Source organism: Ascaphus truei, chromosome 14, assembly GCF_040206685.1.
Source record: "Ascaphus truei isolate aAscTru1 chromosome 14, aAscTru1.hap1, whole genome shotgun sequence".
Taxonomy (NCBI): Eukaryota; Metazoa; Chordata; class Amphibia; order Anura; family Ascaphidae; genus Ascaphus; species Ascaphus truei.
In genome coordinates, this window is record NC_134496.1 from 27,061,360 (window position 1) to 27,084,007 (window position 22,648).

The window sequence follows — 22,648 nt, forward strand, 5'->3', positions numbered from 1 at the left end:
CACCACGCACCGAGCCCGGGTGGCCTACATCATTTCTCTTCTCACTGACGAGGCACTGGCCTGGGCCTCCCCACTCTGGGACGGGGAATCTCCCATGGTAAGCGACTCCCCTGCCTTTATCCGTACGTTCAAATTGGTGTTTGACGCTCCGGAATGGGTATCTTCTGCTTCAGCTTCACTCCTTCCGAATCTCCAGGGAACTCGCACGGTAGGCCAATATGCCATTGAGTTTCGTACCCTTGCGGCTGAGACAGGCTGGAATAATGAAGCTGAAGTAGCGGACTTTTGGCAGGGACTCACGGAGCACTTAAAAGATGAGCTAACCGGTCGGGCTCTCCCTGAGGACCTTGAGGAGTTATATTTCTCTTGGCATACGGATTGATTTCAGAATGCAGGAATGCCTGTCCGAGAAGTGCCGTGCTGTTAGGAGCCTGACTTGGTTGGTCCCAAATATCGTTTCTCCGTTTTCTCCAGATGACGAGCCTATTCAGCTGGGTACTACCAGACTGTTAGAACAGGAAAGAAGCAGGAGGCGTACCTTGGGATTGTGCCTGTATCGTGGGTCCCAGGACCACTGGATCCATGACTGCCCAATCGTCGTGGGGCCAGGAAAACGCCTGTGTCCAGTGACGTTGGAGGAACATTTGCTGGACATAGTTACCATCCCTTTTCCCTCTGTGCCTTCCCGGATTCTTCTATCGGTTTTCCTCTCATGGGGTTCGGCCTCAGTCTCTACCCAGGCCTTTGTGGATTCCGGACCAGCTGGAAACTTAATCGATTCTTCATTCACCAAACAGCACGCAATTCCCCATCGCTCTTTGGAGATTCCGTTAGAAATTGCGGCGATCGACGAAAGACCCCTAGGACCTGGTACCATCATCCAGGAGTCCCTTCCCCTGGTATTGAACATCGGAGTTCTACATAAGGAGCTACTCCCTTTCATGGTAATCAATGCACCCTCAGCACCTATAGTACTAGGCCTCCCTTGGTTGCATGCCCACTACCCTACTGTCAACTGGTTAACGGACAAGTGACCACCTGGGGCCAGTGCTGTCATGGAACGTGCTTGTCTGTACCTCGTCCCAGCTCTGACTTACCGCTGTCGTCGGTATCTCTCCCCGATTAAAGCTTACCCTTACACACCCGGATTTTGGGGACGTTTTAAACAAGAAGCAAACCGTGGGGATACCACTGCATCAGGCATTCAGTGACCCAATCTACTTGTTTGCAGGAGCCATTCTACCGTCTCAGACTATTTCAGCAATTTCTTCTACTCTTCTATCGTCCACCTACATATCTGGAGGCCCCGCAGCGGAAGACAAGGTCGAGGAGCTAAAGTCTCTCTGGAGGAGGATTCATGCCAACGTAACTAAAGCCTCCCTTCAGCAGAAGAATTACGTGGATAAGCGTTGGCGGCCAGACCCACAGTTCAAGGTTGGAGTGGCCATGGATACTCCTTATAACTCTTCCTATAAAACCCCCCTATATCTCCTTCCCCAACTGCTCCATATAACTCCTCCCCTAACTGCTCCATATAACTCCTCCCCTAACTGCTCCTATAACAGCCCCCTATATCTCCTTCCCCAACTGCTCCTATAACCACTCACTATAACTGCTCCATATAACTCCTCCCCTAACTACTCTTATAACCGCTCCATATAGCTCATCCACTAAGTACTCCTATAACTACTTCATATAACTCCTCCCCTAACTGCTCCATATAACTCCTCCCCTAACTGCTCCTATAACTGCTCCATATAAGGCTAAGTTCCCGCTGGTGCTGAGCGCGCTCATGCTTGGAGAGCGCTCCAGGCATGAGCGCTGGGTATCCTGCTTGCGCGCGGGGGAGGGGGGGGCATTTCAGGTAGTTGAGCGCGCAGGCAAGTAGTTTTTTTGTTTACCTAAGCACCGATCGCGGCTGAGCGTGTGTGCATGAGCGCCGCGCGCAGCGCGTGAGCGGGGACTTACATATAAATATATATGTAATTCCCTGGCGCCCGCTCAGCGCTAGCGGGGACTGGCCTCGGGCATGGTCAGCGCATAACCATGCTGAGGCGTGCTGCTGCTCGGAACTGAGCCCCTGCAGCCGCAATGAGAGCGGCTTTAGCAGGGGCTCGCGCACGCTTCCGCACGCTTGCGGAAGCGTGTGTTTCACCGAGTCTTGAGATTTTCCTGCTTGCCGGAGCGCAGGGCCGGTCATGTGAGCGGTTCGCCCAATGAGGGCGAACCAGCTCCGTGACATCACTGGCCCGCCCCCGCCCCGACGGCGCGCTGTGTAAGGCCAGGGAAAGCACCACTTTCCCTGAACCTCAGCGCACCTCAGCACTGTTAAAGGCACTATGGGCCTTATTCAGAGAGGGTTCATAAAAAAAATCGCCAGGGAATTTAAAGTGACTGTTTTTTGGGCGTTGCTATCACGGTATTCAGAAGGGCTCGATTACCAGCGATAGCAAAATGCCCAAAACGGACGAGTTGCAGCCAGCGATAGCATCGAGCCTCTGAAAAGGCCTGAACCAGCGATTCATTTCTGCTGCAGAGAGAGCTGCTCTGAGAGAGTCGCCTCTCCCAGCTGAAATGTCGCCCGAGATTTATTTATTTAAATATACATTTCTTTAATAGTGTAGAGGTGCAGGGTGTCCCCGGAGCTGAACCACGTTGGTTTTATGTCCGGGGACCCCCTGCTTCCCGAGATACAGGCCTCTTTATGGGGTGCCGGTATCTGCTATGCAAGGAAATGTCCCGGTCACGTGACAATCAGAATGGCTGTGCTTAATTTCCCTTTAACGTGACGTCACTAAATCCAAGATGGCCGCTGTGTCACAAGGTAGTTCAGCCAATCAGAGTGTGGCATTTGTTCCCACGATCTGATTGGCTGAAATACCATCTGACGCCGGCTTCGTGACGTCATCTTAAAGGCAAATGAAGCACAGCCATTCTGATTGGCTGGCATCATTCCCTTTAAGTGACGTCACGGCAAAAAAAAAATTAAGTCTGCACATGGTTTTAACAGCCAATCAGGTGGCTGTTAACCATTGTGAGGGTAAATGTGACGTCACAAGCCATATTTAAGGCCGTGACGCCTCATTTGAGCCCAAGAAGCCGACGAGACAGCATCGGTTGGGATTGACCATGGGGCTTTTTGGATTGACAGATGAAGAAAGAAGATAAAGAAGAACAAGAAATGGTTACAGATGAAGATAGAAGAAGGTGATTAAAGAAAGAAAAAAGAAGATTGGGGTACCTGAGCCGGATCTTCATGGCGGATGGCATCGGATGCTGTTGGAGGCCTTCAAGGTACGTGAGCTTCCTGTTACCCCGGGAGTCGGAGGGCAACAGCTTCTAATGGTAAGTAATATATTGAATGTTTGTAAATGTCCCTTTTTACAGGTTTAATCTTTGGATGTGTTTTTTGATTTTTTGGGGGGAGGCACATTGACTGATAATATATTAATCGGTACCTCTTTAGGGTACAGATTAATACATTATTATGACAATATTTGGGGGGCATTTATCGATTGGTATTGGTGTTGCTTTTTGGCATTTCATGTATTATGTGGATGTTATTGTTTGTTTTTTCATGCTTAATGTAATTAAAGGTTTGCGATTGGTGTTCGCTTGTACTTAATGTAATATTATGTTAGCTAATATGTTTTATGGTTACTTCAGAGATTGTTTTAATTAATTTTTTTGAGTTTTAATGGTTATATTCATTAATGTTGGAGTAATTCATTGTTTACATTGGTTAGTGTTACTATTCATTTTGAGTTGGTTTCGGAATTAATTGCTTAGATTGGTTAATGGTTTAATTAATTCATTGTTGATGTTGCTATTGATTGGATTAGCTGGCTACTGTTTGTATTTAGTGACGTGTGATTTTTTGGAGTTTAGTTACATTTTATTATTGTGTGTCTTGTGTATTAATTTATTGTCATTAGGGTGCCCATTGAGTGCTATAGAGGCTTATCATGCCCATATTATTATTATATGGGTATGATGTACCACTATACTACTCAATGGATATAGGGTGGGTATAGTCAGTCAGGGGTGGGTGTTTACTGTAGGCCTCACGGGTGGGTGAAGGGGGTAGTAGCCCTAAGGATGGGTGTTTAGACCTTGCGGGTGGGTAGCGGTTGGGTTAACCCCTTTATTACCTTAGCGGTATTAACCGCTAAGGTAATGAAGGGGTTAACTCCCCCCGCAACCCCCCCGCAATGCCTAAACAGCCACTAAGGGCCAAATTCCCCCTTCACCCACCCCCGCTAGCTACAGCATTGTATTGTATTGTATGTTTCTTACAGTAAGCCTGGCACGGGTGTTTAACCCCTTCATTGCCTTAGCGGTTAGCCGCTAAGGTAATGAAGTTGCTGTACATGGATGTTTCCTGCCTCGGATGCATGCCGGGGGGGTCCGGAGCTGCTATTAATGGCTATCAGCTCCGGAGACCCCCGGCATCAATCCGAGGCAGGAAAGGGGCCTGATTTTTTCTAAGTCCCGACACATCGCTGCTCATCGAGGCCATCTCCCCACCAATTGTCCAACAAATTTCTGGTGAATTGGATTTGGGGAGAAGACCGCCTTTTAGGGCTGCGATGGGCTGCGATATGCCGCGACAGCCGACTCGGGGGTCTCTGAATCGCGCGAGTTTATCAACCATCACAAAAAGGTTCGATAAGGGGCTGATCGCTGCTGTCGGCGAATTTCTGATCGCGATAAAATTTTGCGTCGATACAGGCCGTTATCGAGCACTTATCGAGGCTATCTGAATACGAGTAGCCATTTTGGTCGATAAGTGCTCGATAAGGGCCTTATCGAGGCTTTCTGAATAAGGCCCTATGTCCCAGGCCTTAGCCTAACTCCTTCTCTAACTGCTCATTTAACCGCTCTCTAAATCACTTAGTGGAGCTGAGTTGATGCAGACCCTTCATACACACATAGGCACAGCATGAAATAAACTCTCTGATCCTTCCCAATACACCCTCCCCCGCACACCTCCTCCCACCTGAATCTGCCTCTACAATATCTTACAAACCCATGGCGTGGAAGTCTTGTAATTTGTTGTATAAACTCTTCTCCCATTACCGTGACTAACTTCTGTTGTCGGGGGCGAGACGTCTGAATCTCGCTGTGCACCAGAGTCTGCGTCACTCTTCACTCGTCTATTCCCACTCTGCCTACAATTCTCCCATCCGCGTGTTATTTTTCTTTAATTAATAACCTTTAATTAAAGCAGAGTAATTCAATTATGTGTGTTCCCGTGCCTGAGCCTGCCGAGGTTTGATTTGTAAGGTATGATACTGCAGTTAGAAAATTCACTGAAATATGTATGAGATGTTTACTCATATTAACCGCTGCAGTGCCAGAGGGGCAAGACACACGTACATGGGTTCAGGGCAGAATATTATCAGCTTTGAGGCAAATTAAACTCACATATGAAATAAAAAAATGATATACTTTCAACTTAAACCGCAAAACACACGTTTTAAATACAGTAGTGAGGACTTTGACCACTTCTCCCCATGCCCAGGGGCACTTAACCACCATCAAGGCCAGGCAGCACACTTATTCCTTCCCCTACTGTCGCTGTAAGTCTCCCATTTAGACTGTAAGCTTTGTGGCACAGTGATTTCGAAACAAGATTAAACAAGATATGTTTAATGCACTTATTGCATTTTAATTCCCTGTATAATAAATTCTTCTTTGTGGGTGAATGTGCTACATAAATAGAAATACACGCGGATACATTTTATTGCAGAATCAGCTGCCTGTGACCTCGGGGATATGAAATCCCTCAGGCTCAGCTCATTGTTATAATAAGAGGTGACAGTCTGTCCTCTCTCTCTCTCTCTCTATCCAGGTCTTGTGCAGTGACCGACCGGCAGAGTCCTTAGAATACTGGCTGCAGAACCCAAGGACTCTGTGCAGAATTGGATTAGTGGACGAAAGGTCAGAAACCCAGCGGACCTCCGTAAGTAACTCTTACATACAGAGCAGATATACCGTATATGTATAAATATATATATATATATATATCAGTGTGTGTTTCACCTACGGCCGGCTGAGAAGCACTTAAACGATGGGAATAGAATTTGGCCTGGGCTATGAGATTGAACCTGGTGCCTCACACATGAAAGCATGCACTATTACCGTGCTGCATACAACATGCAAATCAGGCAAGTGTGATAACCACTATTCTACAGAAACAAGTCTGTACTTACGGGTTACAACTGAAAGATTGCCCACCCTTACAGGGATGCCAGGTGTCCAGTATTGGACTGCCCTGTATTTGGACACTCTGTCCAATAAAAAATTAGTGGTAATACTGGACATGTATGTGTCCGGTATTACCGCTCTGGACATAAGGACCTGACCGGCTTAGGGGGCTGCGGGATGTCCCCGAGCAGGGAGAGAGCAGGGCTGTTGCTAGAGGACTGTGCAGCTTCTTCCATCCTGATTGGCTGCTACTGGGTAATGCAGCCAATCAGGAGGTGTCAGGAGCCTGAGGGTGGGGCCATGGAGAGGAGGAAACAGTATGGAGCAGAGAGAGGTACCATTGTGTCCAGTATTTTTGGAGAGGCTACCTGGCAACTCTAATGGTAGAGATTAGAGAAAACTGCAAAGGGAACTGAGAAGTAGGAGGGTATTTAAGGTAATTGAGGATTGGACATCCCCACATGTATATACGCAGGTATAATGAAAAAACGTGTTGTATAGTGCTCTAAGAAAACAACTGTAATAGCAGAGTAGAATATTGCTTAGAGTAAGGCAACCCTTGTATAAATAATGTCTAGAAGGATGTAACCTGGTTTAGAAATGATCCCACTCAGCACAGTAGTAAGGATAAATCATTTGCACCTGCCGGTGACCAGTAGAATAAACATCCTATTTGCTTGAAGACATAAGGGGTCAAACTGGAACAGACTCACTTGAATTTAGTGCAGTAATCGTCCTGTTTGTAGATCCAGTGGCACAGGGTTGAATGTGCCTCCGTCGGTAAGTAGACATCAGAAGGAACCTTGATAAAGGACTATCTATAGTCCGAAACGCGTTGGTGTGTGTTGTATTTAACCTGAATCCATTAAATTAGCTTGTTTATGGGAACGCTTCCTGATGACTGTTTTTCTTTTATTGCTGGACATGGTGCTCCGTTTTTCCCGTTTTTCCTTCTATACGCAGGTATAATTGTATTTATACAGTGTACACAGCGCTTTACAATATGGCAATACAAGGTAAATAAATTACAAACAGTGGGGATAAGTGTAACAGGTAAATAACAACATAAGGCAAAAGGAGACGCTGCCCCAGAGAGCTTATAGTCATGGATTCTAACCCTGTTACACGCATTATTGGTGTTTGTAATAGACCTCTATACGAATGGGACAATCACACGCTTCTAGTCTTTGATGTATCCACTTTGCCACCCGATCTGTGTTGTTATTTTCTGGTCTGATAACTGATCAAATTTGACCTTGAGTACAAGGTTGAAAGAGGCAGGAAGCAATCCAAGATCATTAGCTCCACATTTTAATATGTCCCTGTTGTTGTGACAACTCTGGGGATTATATTTATATTAATAACATGTGGGACTGAGCTCTGCTATCCATAGATGTAGAACAGAAGATATTAATTTGGTTTTGTTTTGACTTCTGTTGATTTTTGATCTGTTTTTTGATCATCTTTTATGACAGCCTGGGAATTGTGTGGCGCAGGAGAGATATTAAATAATGTTAGAGACGCTGTGTATAAATATATCTTATATTTACTGGAGAGTACCGAATGGACCCAAGATAAGTTATTGTCGTGACCGTCTTTTAAAACTAGATTAGAAATTAGCTCGAAAAAAAACAATTTCTATGGTAATTATTGAAATAAAACGTTTCTTTGCCTTGATATGTAAATATAACATACTGTTTGTGTGGATTAACCATAGAATACAATGCAGAAATTATATTGACCTACAAATATCTCTGTAGATCTTGACACCAAGGTTTTCCAACTTGCGTCTGTGAGGGGACTTGTTGTAGACCTTGGACACTCTGCTCCTGCTAATGCCATACTAGTTGCTTAGGCAGTTGTGGGTTTTTTCACATTGCCACTCTCTTGTAAGTTAAAGCAGCAATCCCTCCTAACTAACCCCCCATTTTTACAAGATTGGAACTGGGGGATCCTCCAGAGTTGAACCGCATTATTTTCAGCTTTGGCGACCCCCTTGTTACAGAGATACTTACTGTTGAAGTTACTAGTCTGACTTCCTGGCTTTTATAGGGGATTTAAATGGCTGTCCAATTGGAAGCCATTTTGTTTCCCCCAGAGGGAGATTGAAACCCGGTTACTTCACCAGTAAGTATGATGTGAACTGCGGGTCCCAGAGCAAAAAAATAACGATGTTTGGCTCCGAGGGACCTCTTGCTTCCCATCCTATAAAAAAACCATTGGGGGTATGTGACAGGTACTGCTAGTTATGCCTGGGAAACCTATATCTGAGTCTTTCATCCAGCACTCAGAAGGTTAACCCAGGAAGAATAGCTGGCAATCAGGAACTAAGAAGACACACCTGACAACCAGCTTGAGATATAAGGAAGCCATTGCTTACAATCAGGTGGTTGCCTCATACCACAGAGCTCTCCTATGCAGCTGGAGTTCCAGCCCTCTTCCTAAAGGAAAGTAAGACTTTGATATTGTTTCCTGAAATATTGTGATATATGTTGATAGGCTGTTAATGGGAATATCCCTCCAGTCCTGCAGATAGGGTCTGGGAAAGTAAGTTAGCCCTTACAAAGGGATAGGTTTTTTTTTATTTTGCTGCTATATTTTGTGTTGCCTTAAAGGGACAGTGTGCCCAAATGTTACGTTCTACTGTGGAGAAATAAAACCACTTACCATTTGCTTTAACCTGAAACTACACGTGTGGACTATTGACTGACCTCGTCCACAGGCCGTCCTGCCACAGGGTAAAAAAAAAAAAAAAAGAGTAGAGAGGACTGTTCCAGAATACATACATACTTGCAATATTTTGAAATATAATCATTTTCAGGTCTTTACAATGTATCTAGAATGACATTACAATATGCTTTTGTGCCCCTTCTACTCCCAAATGTTTTCTGATATGGCGCCTGGGCCCTTTCGGGAACTCGTTAAAGAACCTGTTCTGCACTGCGATTGCTGTGGGATTATTCTGGCTTCAATGTATGTTTTTGTATAATTCCCCAGCCTGCTCAGCGGAGACGTGCTTAACGCCAACATAAGCAGGAATACTCATTATCAATCCACTATTGCCATTACAGCGCTGAACCGTCAAATACAATGGAAGTGTTATTTTGACGAGCCGCTCATTGGCTTCAGGGAGACAATGCCGGCCTCATTATATCTGCTGAATAGGTGACCTAGCTAAACCATTTTGCATTGCCAGTTGCTTCTGTGTAATATCAGCTGCACAGAAAACTTTAATAGGTTTTTTTTCTCATTTCATTTTAAACAATACGGGTGGACAAAAATACATTTAAAGCAGAAATCCGCACGACTCGCCATGAAAATAAACGTCTCCTTTCATTTTACCTTTGCAAATTCCTTTTTTGCTGCAGTTTTACCGATCTGGTGTTGAATTGTGGAGATACCAGTTTAAGGCAATCCTAGGGAGGTTAAAATGGCCGCTGGCATTCACACCCATGAGGACAACAGAGATAGCCATGGTAACAGCCGAGGGTGTGCTATTATAACAGGTTAAAACTGCTTATAGCAGGCGATTGCTGCTTTCATTGAACAGAAACATTGAACAGAAACAGTCACTAATCTGTGAAAATAATTTATTTATTTATTTATAAAATATTTTACCAGGAAGTAATACATTGAGAGTTACCTCTCGGTTTCAAGTATGTCCTGGGCACAGAGTAAAACAAATAATACATGGTTACAAGTACAGTTACATAAATGAACAGGGTATACATTATATACAAGACATTGCGTGCACAGTTAAAGAAAATTATATATTATGAGCGTATGAAACAGTTACAGACCAGGTTAAAATGTGAGACAGCCTTAGATTTGAAAGAACTTAAACTGGTGGTGGATGTGAGAGTCTCTGGTAGGTTGTTCCAGTTTTGGGGTGCACGGAAGGAGAAGGAGGAACGTCCGGATACTTTGTTGAGCCTTGGGACCATGAATAGTCTTTTGGAGTCTGATCTCAGGTGATAAGTGCTGCAAGTGGTAGGGGTGAGGAGCTTGTCCAGGTAGCTGGGTAGCTTGCCCATGAAGAATTTAAAGGCAAGACAGGAAAGGTGAACTTTGCGCCTAGACTCTAGTGTTGACCAATCTAGTTCTTTGAGCATTTCGGTGTGGTGTGTGTTGTAGTTGCATTGGAGAACAAAATGACAAATTGAATTGTAGAGGGTGTCAAGTTTGCTAAGGTGGGTTTGAGGAGCCGAGCCATATACTATGTCTCCATAGTCAATAATTGGCATTAGCATCTGCTGTGCGATACGCTTTCTGACCAGGAGACTTAGGGAGGATTTGTTCCTGTAAAGTACCCCTAGTTTGGCGTAGGTCTTGGTTGTCAGGGTATCAATGTGCATCCCGAATGTTAAGTGGGAGTCAAACCATAAGCCCAGGTATTTAAAACTAGTGACAGGTGTTAGGGTGGTGTTAGCGTTGGTTCTAATCAGGAGCTCAGTCACTGGAAGCTTTACAAATTTAGTCTTGGTCCCAAATACCATTGTTACAGTCTTGTCAGTGTTTAAAAACAGTTTGTTTTGGGAAATCCAGTTTTCGAGTCTCAAAAAGTCAGACTGAAGTATGTGTTGAAGGTCAGAGAGGCTATTGCTGTGTGCATATAGGATTGTGTCATCTGCATACATGTGTATTGAGGCTTCCTTACAAGCTGTGGGAAGATCATTAATGAACACTGAGAAGAGTAGGGGCCCCAGAACAGAGCCTTGCGGGACACCACAGGTGATATCCAGGGGGTTGGAGTTAGAGTCTGAGATGGACACATGTTGGGATCTTCCTGATAGGTAGGACTGAAACCAGTTTAAAGCATGTTTCCCTATTCCAGAGCTCTGGAGTTTGTTAAGCAGGATTGCATGATCAACTGTGTCAAAAGCCTTTGCAAAATCTAGGAATACTGCACCAGTGAGTTGTCCCCGTTCCATTCCACACTGGATTTCATTGCAAACTTTTAGCAGGGTAGTTACGGTGGAGTGTTTGGGACGAAACCCAGATTGGAATTGGCTAGGGAAATTTGTCTTGGTGTAGAAATCGCTTAATTGGGAGTGGACACATTTTTCCATGACTTTGGATAGAATTGGGAGAAGTGAGAGTGGCCTGTAGTTTGAGACAGTGTTTTTGTCCCCACTTTTGAAGATTGGGACAACTCTGGCAGTTTTCCAGGTCTTAGGGATATGGCCTGCAGACAGGATAGAATTGACTATGGACGCAATTGGTTTGGCAATGGCTGGGGCACCAAGTCGTAAGAACCTAGATTGTAGTAAGTCGGGTCCACATTGGCTGCTTAGTTTTAGTTTGAGGAGCGCTTGTTTAATCTCCTCTTCAGATACTGGGCCAAATTGAAAATTGTGGGCAGTGTTGGGAGGGGGTGGGACTGTAGGGATACTCCCAGGATGAGATTCATGTTTGGGGTTTGTGCTGCGTTTCGCTAATAAGTTAGTGGCACACCCCACAAAGTAATCATTGAATGCATTTGCAATGTCAGTGGGGTTTGTCAGAGTAATATCCCCCTTAATGATATTACTTGGTTGTTGATGGTTAGGAGGCTGGAATATATTGTTGATAACCTTCCAGAAGTTAGCTGGGTTTGAAGTATTCTGGTGGAGATTGTCAGAGTAATATTGTGCTTTTGCATGCCTTGTTTGCCTTGTGCACATGTTCCGCATGCATCTGTAGTGATTGAGATCCTTGGTAGTGCCAGTTACTTTGTAGCTTTTCCACAAGGCATCCCTGAACTGGTAGAGTGCTATAAGGTCAGGTGTAACCCATGGAAGGTGGGCCCCCCGTACCCTTATTTTGCGTAGTGGAGCATGGGTATCGCAGAGTTTTAAGAACTCGGATTGGAAATAGTCGAGCGCAGAATCAGGGTCGGGAATTAAATCGATTCTGTGCCATGGGCAGTTGGTAAGGTCATCCAGAAACTGTTGTGGGTTAAAGTTTTTAAATGTTCTAGTGAGGAGAACTTTAGGGCTTGAATGGGGCGGTTTAATTTTCCTTACACAGTACACTATTGCATGGTCACTGAAAATATCAGGAAGGATGCCAGAGGATTGGATTCTGCTGGTGTTTGAGGAGAGAATCCAGTCTAGCAAGGAATGGTTATGCGATTTCAGGTTTATCCGTGTGGGTTGGGAAATGAGTTGCGATAGGTTAAGTGACTTGAGTTGTATCTGGGTTTTGTGGTTTTTAGGGTCAAGCCAATTGAAGTTGAAATCCCCAAGAACTAGCAGCTCACTCTTCTCATTCAGAGAGGAAATGGAGCCAATAAATTGGGTGATGTCAGTCAAGGATTCTAGAGGGGCTTTAGGGAGCGGTAGATGCCAGCAAGCAAGATGGGCTTAGAAAAGGGGAGGCAGATTTTGCCAACTAGAATTTCAAAGGAGGGTGGGCTTGGTGGGCAATTTAACAGTGTAAATTGTAATGTGTCTGCAATATAAAATAATACCCCTCCTCCTCTCTTTGACCTATCTCTCCTAAAAATGGAGTATCCCTGAATGGCGATATTTGCATCAGGGGTTTTAGGGGTTAACCATGTTTCTGTAAGAATGATGGCTTTGGGTTTATGCATAAGGCACCATGCCCTTAGTTCGTCCAGTTTGGGCAGCAGGCTCCGGATATTTATATGGGCGACAGATAGCCCTTTTTGGAATTTAAAGGTGGAATTCTCAGGGGCATGGGACAGAGCTGAAATGGGAGGACCTGGGTTAGGTTCAATATCACCTGCTAAAGAGAGTAATAGTATGAGTAGAAATTTGGTTAGTTGTTTGCAAGTTGTAGATTTGTGGTGTTTGCCATTTGAGTGAAACACCATAAACATTTTCTCGCGCACGCAAAATAGACATTTTAGGATGTGATGTAAACCCGTGGGCATTTTGTACGCAGATCTTTCAAAATGATCTATGTGCGCTATTAAATTAGATCATTTTTTTGGGGTGGCGATCTTTGTGCATAGACGGTACTCCTGGAATACGCAGAAAACTCGCTCGTTTTTCACCGCAGCAGATTCGTTCCGTCCCGTTCTTGTGGGATTTGCAGAGAGAAAGAAATGGGGAATTACGTACATGACACCGACCTTCATATTTATAATAATGTGAAATCCTGTAAGAAATCGCCATGGAATGATAGTGCAGACATGTTTCTGAAGTTGGATAAGGTCTCTTCAACCCTTTGGCCACCAGAAGGATTTGCTAATGCATGCTAGGTGCATTTTATCCCTCCTACTGAAATATATTTTAAAAAGTAGCTGTACTGTTCTGTGGCAGATTAAAAAAAATATTTTTTTAACATTAGGTCGATGCGCTATGCATTTTAGAAGCAACAAGGCTTCTAATGAAACGAGACGAACCGCGTTAATTTCAGCTCTGGTGACTCCTGGGGCACGTACTGCCACCGGTAATTCCTGCAGGTTTAAATCCCACGTGTTACAGATGACTTTGCAACTTCCTATTGGCCCGCGTGATGCGGTAGCCTTAAACCTCCATTTTGTTTCCCCTGGAAGGAACAGCACTGGCGGCACAGTCCCCGATAAGTGTCTCGGGAACCAGGGAGTCTCCAGAGTTTAAATTCATGTGGTTTATATCCAGAAACCCCCTGCTTCCTACACAACTAGTAAAAAAATGGGGTTACAAAAAATGAGCTTAACCTTTCATGATGTAAAAACAACAATGGGTTTAACCATCAACCCACATTTTTATTTGCCGTTAAATTGGAAGATTGTAAAAGAAAAATGCTTCACGATACATTGCAGATCCTTCTGGCAGAGAAAGAGTTAAAAGCCACCAGCGCTGATAGCAATGAAAAATTCCCACATCTCGATTTGTTCAGCCAAGATCTCGGCGAGCAGAATGTGATGGAAATGACTACGCTACAGGCGCACACATCAGCAGCTTTTACCTTCCCAAGGTCATCCAATCTAGCTCTTAATGTTATCAATTATCCTTACAGCGCACACCCCGTCATCTCTGCAAAATAAAAACCCATCTGTGTTTACTCATCAAGCTCAGGACTCGTTCCTTCTCATCATCATGCAATTTAAATCAAAAACCTTCTTTTTTTTAAAAAAATATATATCTATTAAATGGTTCATTGTCTTTTTTAAAGATTAAATGAGGTGAGAAATTAAGAATGTTTATTACAATTTGAAGCTCATTTTGAAAATCCCCTATAACGTGTGTTTAGTGTTCACTCAATACAACATATATTTTCTGTTACATCTGTGTAGGAGTTATAGGGCGTGGTTATATGGGGCAATAGGAGGAGTTATAGGGAGCGGTTATATGGAGCAATAGGAGGAGTTATAGGGAGCGGTTATATGGAGCAATAGGAGGAGTTACAAGGAGGGGTTATATGGCGCAATAGGAGGAGTTATAGGGAGCGGTTATATGGAGCAAAAGGAGGAGTTATAGGGAGCGGTTATATGGAGCAATAGGAGGAGTTATAGGGAGGGGTTATATGGAGCAATAGGAGGAGTTATAGGGAGCGGTTATATGGAGCAATAGGAGGAGTTATAGGGAGCGGTTATATGGAACAATAGGAGGAGTTATAGGGAGCGGTTATATGGAGCAATAGGAGGAGTTATAGGGAGCGGTTATATGGAGCAATAGAAGGAGTTATAGGGAGCGTTATATGGAGCAAAAGGAGGAGTTATAGGGAGCGGTTATATGGAGCAATAGGAGGAGTTATAAGGAGGGGTTATATGGAGCAATAGGAGGAGTTATAGGGAGCTGTTATATGGAGCAATAGGAGGAGTTATAGGGAGCGGTTATATGGAGCAATAGGAGGAGCTATAGGGAGCGGTTATATGGAACAATAGGAGGAGTTATAGGGAGCGGTTATATGGAGCAATAGGAGGAGTTATAGGGAGGGGTTATATGGAGCAATAGGAGGAGTTATAGGGAGGGGTTATATGGAGCAATAGGAGGAGTTATAGGGAGCGGCTATATGGAGCAATAGGAGGAGTTATAGGGAGCGGTTATATGCAGGACCCCCTGGCAGCAGGTTTAAGGAGCAGTTTCACCTGGGATGTAATATAGTATATACTGTGGAAAAGAAGTTATATCAGTGGCGCTCAACACTGTAATGATCAAAGCAATTCTAATAGATATTATAAAATATATATTATAAAATATACAACCAGACGGACGGGCGATTTCCGTGGCTCTGGTTGTATATTTTATAATATATATTTTATAATATCTATTAGAATTGCTTTGATCATTACAGTGTGGAGCGCCACTGATATAACTTCTTTTCCACTTCTATAGCCTGACTAGGGGTCAGGGTTATATCACCGGCTGCCAGCTCACTGTGGGATATAGCGCTACCTATTTGTTTTTTCTCATAGTATATACTGTATAATAATACACTCTTCTGCCCTCCTTACATCTCAGCCCTAATTTCTCGCTATGCACCCGGACTCTTGTGTTCCAGGATGTCTTCTCTCTACCCCCTTTGTATCTAAAGCCCTCTCCCACCTTGAACCGTTCTCACAGACTGCCCCGCACCTCTGAAATGCCCTTCCCCTCAATATCAAACCGGCACCGCCTGACCTTTAAGACCCACCTTAAAACAAACCTGCTTAACGAAGCTTAAAAATAGCTCTGTGGCTGATACTATACACCTCATACAATAGCCATGGCCCCTTGCAGACGCACTTACCAGAACGCCCTCCTACTGTCTCTGTACATTCTTCCTACCTACCAATAAGATTGTAAGCTCTTCAGAGCAGGGACTCCTTTTCCTAAATGGTACTTTTATGTCTGAAGCACTTCTTCCCATGATCTGTTATTTGTATTATTTGTTATTCATATGATTGTCACATATATTACTGCTGTGAAGCGTTATATACATTAATGGCGCTATATAAATAAAGACATGCATACATACATACTGTATAGGTTACAGGACACAATGAGACATATTCCCCTACACATCTTAACATCCCATCTCCAACTAATATGAATGAAATATCAGACAGTTGATTAATCCCACCGGCAAATGACGGACTTCAGAAGAAGGATTTTACTGCTCGGTGTAACCGGCACTTCTTCCATGAAGTAACCGTGTGTTTTTGCCGTGGTTTTGTCCTATGAGCGAAGTTCACGCTTCACTACGTGATGTATCGCGCTTGTTTGAGGTAAGGAGACTAAATCCAGTAAGTCTGTGTCTCTAAAGAACTGACCCAAACACAGAGGAGAGTTCCCAGACTATATGGTTGAATTTTCAATGTGGAACCCGCTCTCCAATGCCGGGTCCGTTATAGGTATAACCTTATATTAGTCCAGAATAAATCCACAACACCATAGGGGGTAATGATTGAATGATGAAAACACTGATCCTGTGGTATGGTTTCCTTAATTGGGACCAATATTCCCTGAAGGGACTGGGCAAAGGAAGAAATCCCTGCACAGAACCTCATTGGGATGGGCCTTGGAACACTCCTATTCCACAAGTGTTATGTCAAATTGAATAAAGGTCTATTACTCACAATATCTGGAGTCTCCCCATCCAGTTGGTGTGTGCAGCGTGCTGCAGCTTGTAGAAGATCCAAGTAAACATCCATGCATTTCTTCCATGAAGTAACCGTGTGCTTTTGCCGTGGTTTTGTCCTATGAGCGAAGTTCACGCTTCACTACATGATGTATCGCGCTTGTTTGAGGTAATGAGACTAATATACCTTCGTCCCATATTGATATTGGTATTAGTTATTAAATGATTATTAATCTTCCTCCGTTACCAGATCCGGTCTCTATTAACTCGGTTATATCGTTTGTCAGTGGTTCGCTAGTGGCTCAATAGATCGATGTTAAGTGTGCCACCTGTCGGTGTATTGTGGTATCGACTGTCTTTGCGGTCTGATAAGTCGGATAGAGGATTCCCGCATGGTCCCATAAGTATAGATCCCTAATCGTTAATACGAACTCAAAGCCTGCAAATCTGGGCTTATATAGGTAAATAAGTTATAATATGCATGTCTAACATACAGTGAATATTTATACACTACTAATACATGAGTGCACTAGTAACAAGGACATGTATGCCAGTCTATACTGAGCGGTAGGACATTATAACATAAGATCCTACAATTATAGCATGTTTTTTATGGCACAGTTTTCTGTTGGTTTACCGACCCAATTCACCGTTGTTTAGGAGCATATATTTTATATTTGATACTAATAAAAATTATTTTTAGAATTATATTCAGTTAGCATTTAGGGAGCCCGAGGGCCATTTAGTCCGGGACCTCTCCTCTGTGTATGGGTCAGTATTCAATTTGTCCCAGCTGTGCAACCCTCCATACATCTTTTGCACCTCTACACAAGCTGAGCGAGGGTTCTCCCCATTCCCATTATCCCACCGTTTATATCTCCAAGGAACTGTCCTAAGCACGGTCTTCACAGTGTCACAAGATAGTCCAAACTCCTGTCCCTGTACAAGACGGAGAGTCCCTGGAGGGATGAGTTCAATCTCTAAGTGGATAACAAGCGGTGACAGGCAGAAGCTTCCGGTTAGGGCACAGAGCCATAACGAGTCAACATAAGCGGAAGACTTGAAAGAGAAGCGCTAGAACAAGAGGTCCTTCTCTGACACTGGAGGGCGTCAGGCTAAGGGGGAATGTGAGGAAGTACTTCTTTACGGAAAGGGTGGTGGATTCATGGAATCGCCTCCCAGCAGAGGTGGAAGGGGCTAATACAGTAAGGGAATTTAAACATGCTTGGGACAGACATAAGGCTAAATAACAAATATAAAAGAAAGTCAAAGATCTGATGTTTTACAGCAGAAAGGAAAATGGGCAGACAAGGTGGGCCAAGTGGTTCCTATCTGCTGTCAAATTCAATGTTTCAACATTTAAGACTAAAGTAAGCGAGTGTTTGGAGCCTTGTACAGAGGGAAACGTTCAGATTTTTAGCTGTGAGAATCTACTGACATCTATTAGACCACAGATGCTAAAGATATATTGTTTTTTTTGTATGGGTAGTAATTATGTCACCATCATCAGTCAAACGAATAAACGTAAGTATGGGATAAGCATGAATTCAGCGGACCCGGGGACCAGGAAAACATTACTTATTACAAAGCCTCCAGCACTTGGCCCATGGATATAAGTGCATTTTATTTGCTTATGCAGATTTCTTCAATTTATATCTACAGCACATGTTTCGATAAAAACACAATAAAGGTGGCATCACCCTTCTTCCCCCCCCCCCACCCCCCCCCCCCCCCCCCCACGACCATTCTCAGTTCAGTCATTAATCTCCAAGCTGCTGTAATTAGCTGCAGGTTCCGAGATTCAGTCGCTGGTAGACATACATATAATAGATACAGTCATTTTTTAATAGTTAGCAACCTTCCTTGCCAGGTTCCTAAGGAGTTTACATCATGTCTATTTATAAGGCGTGCTCAGACTGTGTTACCTTGTCAGGGTGCTGGATCCGTGCAGGCTGGGCGCCAGTAACTTTATTCATACAAACAGGAGCTTTATTAACCGCCGTTGATAGAGGCACAGTAACATATACTTGGTATATACACAGTCTCTGGTATATTCACAATTTTGTACTGCTTCCCTAGCTGCCCCACTCTCGTCCCACTAGGGAGTTACTAAGGCTTGGCTCATGATGGAATACCTAAACGATTTCTCTTCTGTATAGCAACCATAGTGCTCCATCTTCGGTGGGCCTGTAGGAGACGAGTGCAGAGGTATAACCAGGGAGACATAGATTTGGGGGAAATAAATATTGGCTTTTAAAAACAATACAGCTTTTAAGCAGCATACAAATAAACAAAACAGCCTATTCCAGCTGTTATACCAACTGAGGTGATTACCTACATTAACCTCACTCACCTGGCCGACGGAGTCGTGGGAGTCGGCAGTGCGCTGGATCCAGCGACCGGTGGAGAGGAGGTAGTGGAGTGGCACGTATTGTCCAGAGAGGCTATGGGCAGAACGGTCCTAGGGCTGTGGGGGTATACTGGGCAGGTTCAGAGGGTAGGAGCATGGCTGGGGCCCCATGGTTGGCCCCCTCCATCAGAGCCACCTTTCAAGTGATGGAGAAAACCAATGTCGAAAACTGTCAAGAAAAGTAAAGCAAGCCGCACATTATTTAATACACAGAGCTGCAGCAGTATGCAAATGTAACTCCTCCCACTTGCTCCACATATCTCTCATCTGACAAGCATACCAGTGCCACTCAGATTACTACATAGACGCAGCCTGGTGCTGGTACATTTCACTGCAATTTGTGTATATTTGTGCTTTGATACATAGAACCCAAAGTACACATGAAATGTATGTACTTCTAACTGTGAACTGATATATTGCTTTCTGGTTACACGTGACACCCACTACCAGGTGGATTTAATCACAGGTCACATGCATATTCTAACTGGGGACAAATCGTGTTTTTCTCTAGTAATCACTCGTCTTAAAAGATTGCGTAGGATGGGCTATGAAATGCCTGGCGTAGGGCTCCGTAGCCAAAAGGTTAACCCATTTTCTTTCTACTTAAGATGGGGAGAAAACCAGGCACATGAGGGCAGATAAATCCAAATATTTATGCATTTATTCATAGGCTGTTCCAGTTCCATAGGAAGTTCACATCAATCTTATTGCACGTCATATATATATAAAAAAAATAGAAGCGTATTATCCAGAAGAATAATGATAACAGTAATAATAAATATGTACTTTATATAAATACTCTGAAGGCATATAATCACAGTAATAAAAACAAGGAATAAATTGAAAAGCAAGGGTCAAAGACATATCATGAAGCAATGATACTTGCAGTTCCAAACCCAATTGAAAGTACCAATGAGCTGATGGTGTAGAAAAAATGTTGAATGTCAAAATAGTCAATGATGGTTGGAGCGAATAGGATATAGTTATCGCTCTACAATCTCCCGATGCATTTGTAAGCGTGGGAAAACTGACACCTACTGTACCAACAAACCAAAGTAGTTGAAAGAGGGACATAGTTTCGGCACATCATTTCCGTTATTGATAAGCAGCTTTCCTTATCAATACGGAATATGGTCCTATAGTATTCCCCCTCATGACAAATACATATTCGGTCATCTACACATCATCAAGGGGCTGGACAGACACGGAGACGGTTTCTTACCGTCTGAGCTGCTTTGGGACAGGGCACACTCACGGAAACGGCTTCTGTACCATAGAAGTCCTCCACACTGTCTAGCTTGGAAGGGTTAACGTGCAGGGGTCCCATTCAGAAACATGGGCCCACCGCAGCGGTAACCCTCTCGGGCGGCTATCCGGGCAGGCACTGTCCCCGGCGCCACCGATTTTTACTTGTTCGTTCTTGGTGCCTTGAGTACATCATAAGAGTAACAATATTTACTTGCTTCCACCCTCAGCCCCCCACGCCATGCCTACCACCTCTCATCCTGCCTAACGTCCAACCCCCTTTACCTTGTAAAAGATGACCCACAGGATGTAGTCATGTAGCCACGCCCGCGCAGGGCCACAGACAGGGGAAGAGAGCCGCGATACCTGTCCTGGACCTGGTTGGCGCTGGGAGTTGGGCCCGACCTCTGGCTGGATGCTGGCCTCTGTTGACTGCCGGGCCCCTGTTCTCCCCCGCTGCGGCCTTTCTTTACCTCCACCCCATGTGCGCAACAGAAGTCAGGCCCGCGGGATCATGCAGCACTAGAGGCCCCGCTCCCCTCCCCCTCCCAATACATATAACACAACCTCACACCCCCAATAGATATGTATTGGAAAGGGAGTGGGGGTTGTATGTATTGGGGGTGTGGATGTTATATGTATTGGGGGTGTGGATTATAAGAATTGGGGGGATTATATGTGGGGGGATTATCATACATCTTGGGGGTATGTGGGGTTATTATATGTATTGGGGAGGTTATATGTATTGGGTTTGTGTGGGGTGGTTATTATATGTATTGGGAGTGTGTGTGGGGTTATTTGTATTTGGGGTTATGTATTGGGGGTGTGGGGTTATTAAATGTATTGGGGTGTAGGTGTTATATGTATTGGGGTGTTGTAGAGGGGTTATTATATGTATTGGGGGGTTATTACATTGGGAGTGTTGGGTTATTATATGTACACTGGCGACACACTTTATTCGAGCTCGGCTAGTCCCACAAATTCGGGTATACCCGGGTGTATTGAGGTTTGTGACTGTTTTCTGCCCGAGTGCATTGAGGTATTTTCCAGGCAGGGATTGAAGCATTTTATTCGCGCTGGCTGCAATACTGCACAGTATATATATATATACTGCATTACAATTCATGAATTTATGCCATCTGGTAGACACGCGAAGCATTGCAGCCTATTAAATCCTAATCATTATCATTTAACAGATCAGCCGCCTGTCAGCCAGGCATGAACCCAGGCTGGGAAGGCAAACGCAACGGGGCTTGTCAGAGGTGAGGAGCGGCGCATTCCAGGTATCTGCCAGGTACATACTGGGTATTTGCTCGAATAAAGTGTGTCGGTGCAGTATTGGGGGTGTGGGGGTGGTATATGTATTGTGTGTGAGGGGGTTTATTAAGTGTATTGGGGTGTTGGGACTTAGTGTGTGGGGGGTTATTGAGAGTGTGTGTGGGAGAGAGAGGGTAAAAAGGTGTGTGGGGGGGAGAGAGAGAGAAGTGGGGGCTTGAGAGAGGGAGGGAGAGACAGACAGACAGATTGGCCTGTGAACATGTCTGCGCACAGAGGGTAACCATGATGTCTGGCACTTGGGATGATTTAACGGGATTATTGTATTGATATTTAACCCTTTCCTGATATATTGAATACACACAGTTAGTACCTCATATTAAAATATTCACATTTTTTCACCATCCTGTAAGTATTGCTTTAAATATCAAACCTTCAAACAATTCTGTAAATGTATTTTATCCCACACTTGGAATACAATATATCCCTTCAAGTCAAACCCCGCATATTTTATAAACCTTTCTAGAATGAGACAGATAATTCCGACAAGACTACCACTACTTAAACACTTAGAACCAATTATTTTTTCTTTAGATGTAATAGTTTCCTAATTTTTTAGGAGGAGATTGCCATTCATTTTGATCCATCGTATTTTTATTTCTCCCGTCAGAAGCACGGTGTAAATGCAATTAGCTGCACTAAGCCATGTAATTCATTTTAACACAACTCAATATGAAGTCTGAGTTGTTTATCGGCGGGCGGACTGTTAAAGTGTCAGGTGCATGATTGATGAGTTTCCCAATGCACAATTTCCACCTCTCGGAGTTAATCTAGACCAAAAAAAAGTGAGTTCTAAAAATGCACATTTTTAAAAGAAAAAAGATTGAATATTAAAGAGTTATAAATGAAGACAAAAGCCCGGGGGAAAAAAAGGTTAACACAGCCGTGCGTAAAAATCCTGCGAATTGCAAGACAGATGTCAACATCGCAAGGTTTTTACAAGGGAGTGCGCAG

At 44.0% G+C, this 22,648-nt stretch overlaps 1 protein-coding gene across 2 annotated transcripts in view; it reads left to right on the forward strand.

Moving 5' to 3' along the window:
* The window catches only part of SPHKAP (SPHK1 interactor, AKAP domain containing), a 141,752-nt gene that overhangs the window by 54,178 nt on the left and 64,926 nt on the right, over nucleotides 1–22,648 (forward strand). For both annotated transcript variants that reach the window (XM_075570162.1, XM_075570164.1), the window contains exon 3: nucleotides 5,855–5,965. In XM_075570162.1, the coding sequence (XP_075426277.1) occupies nucleotides 5,855–5,965 (111 nt within the window). The remainder of the gene's footprint in view (nucleotides 1–5,854; nucleotides 5,966–22,648) is intronic.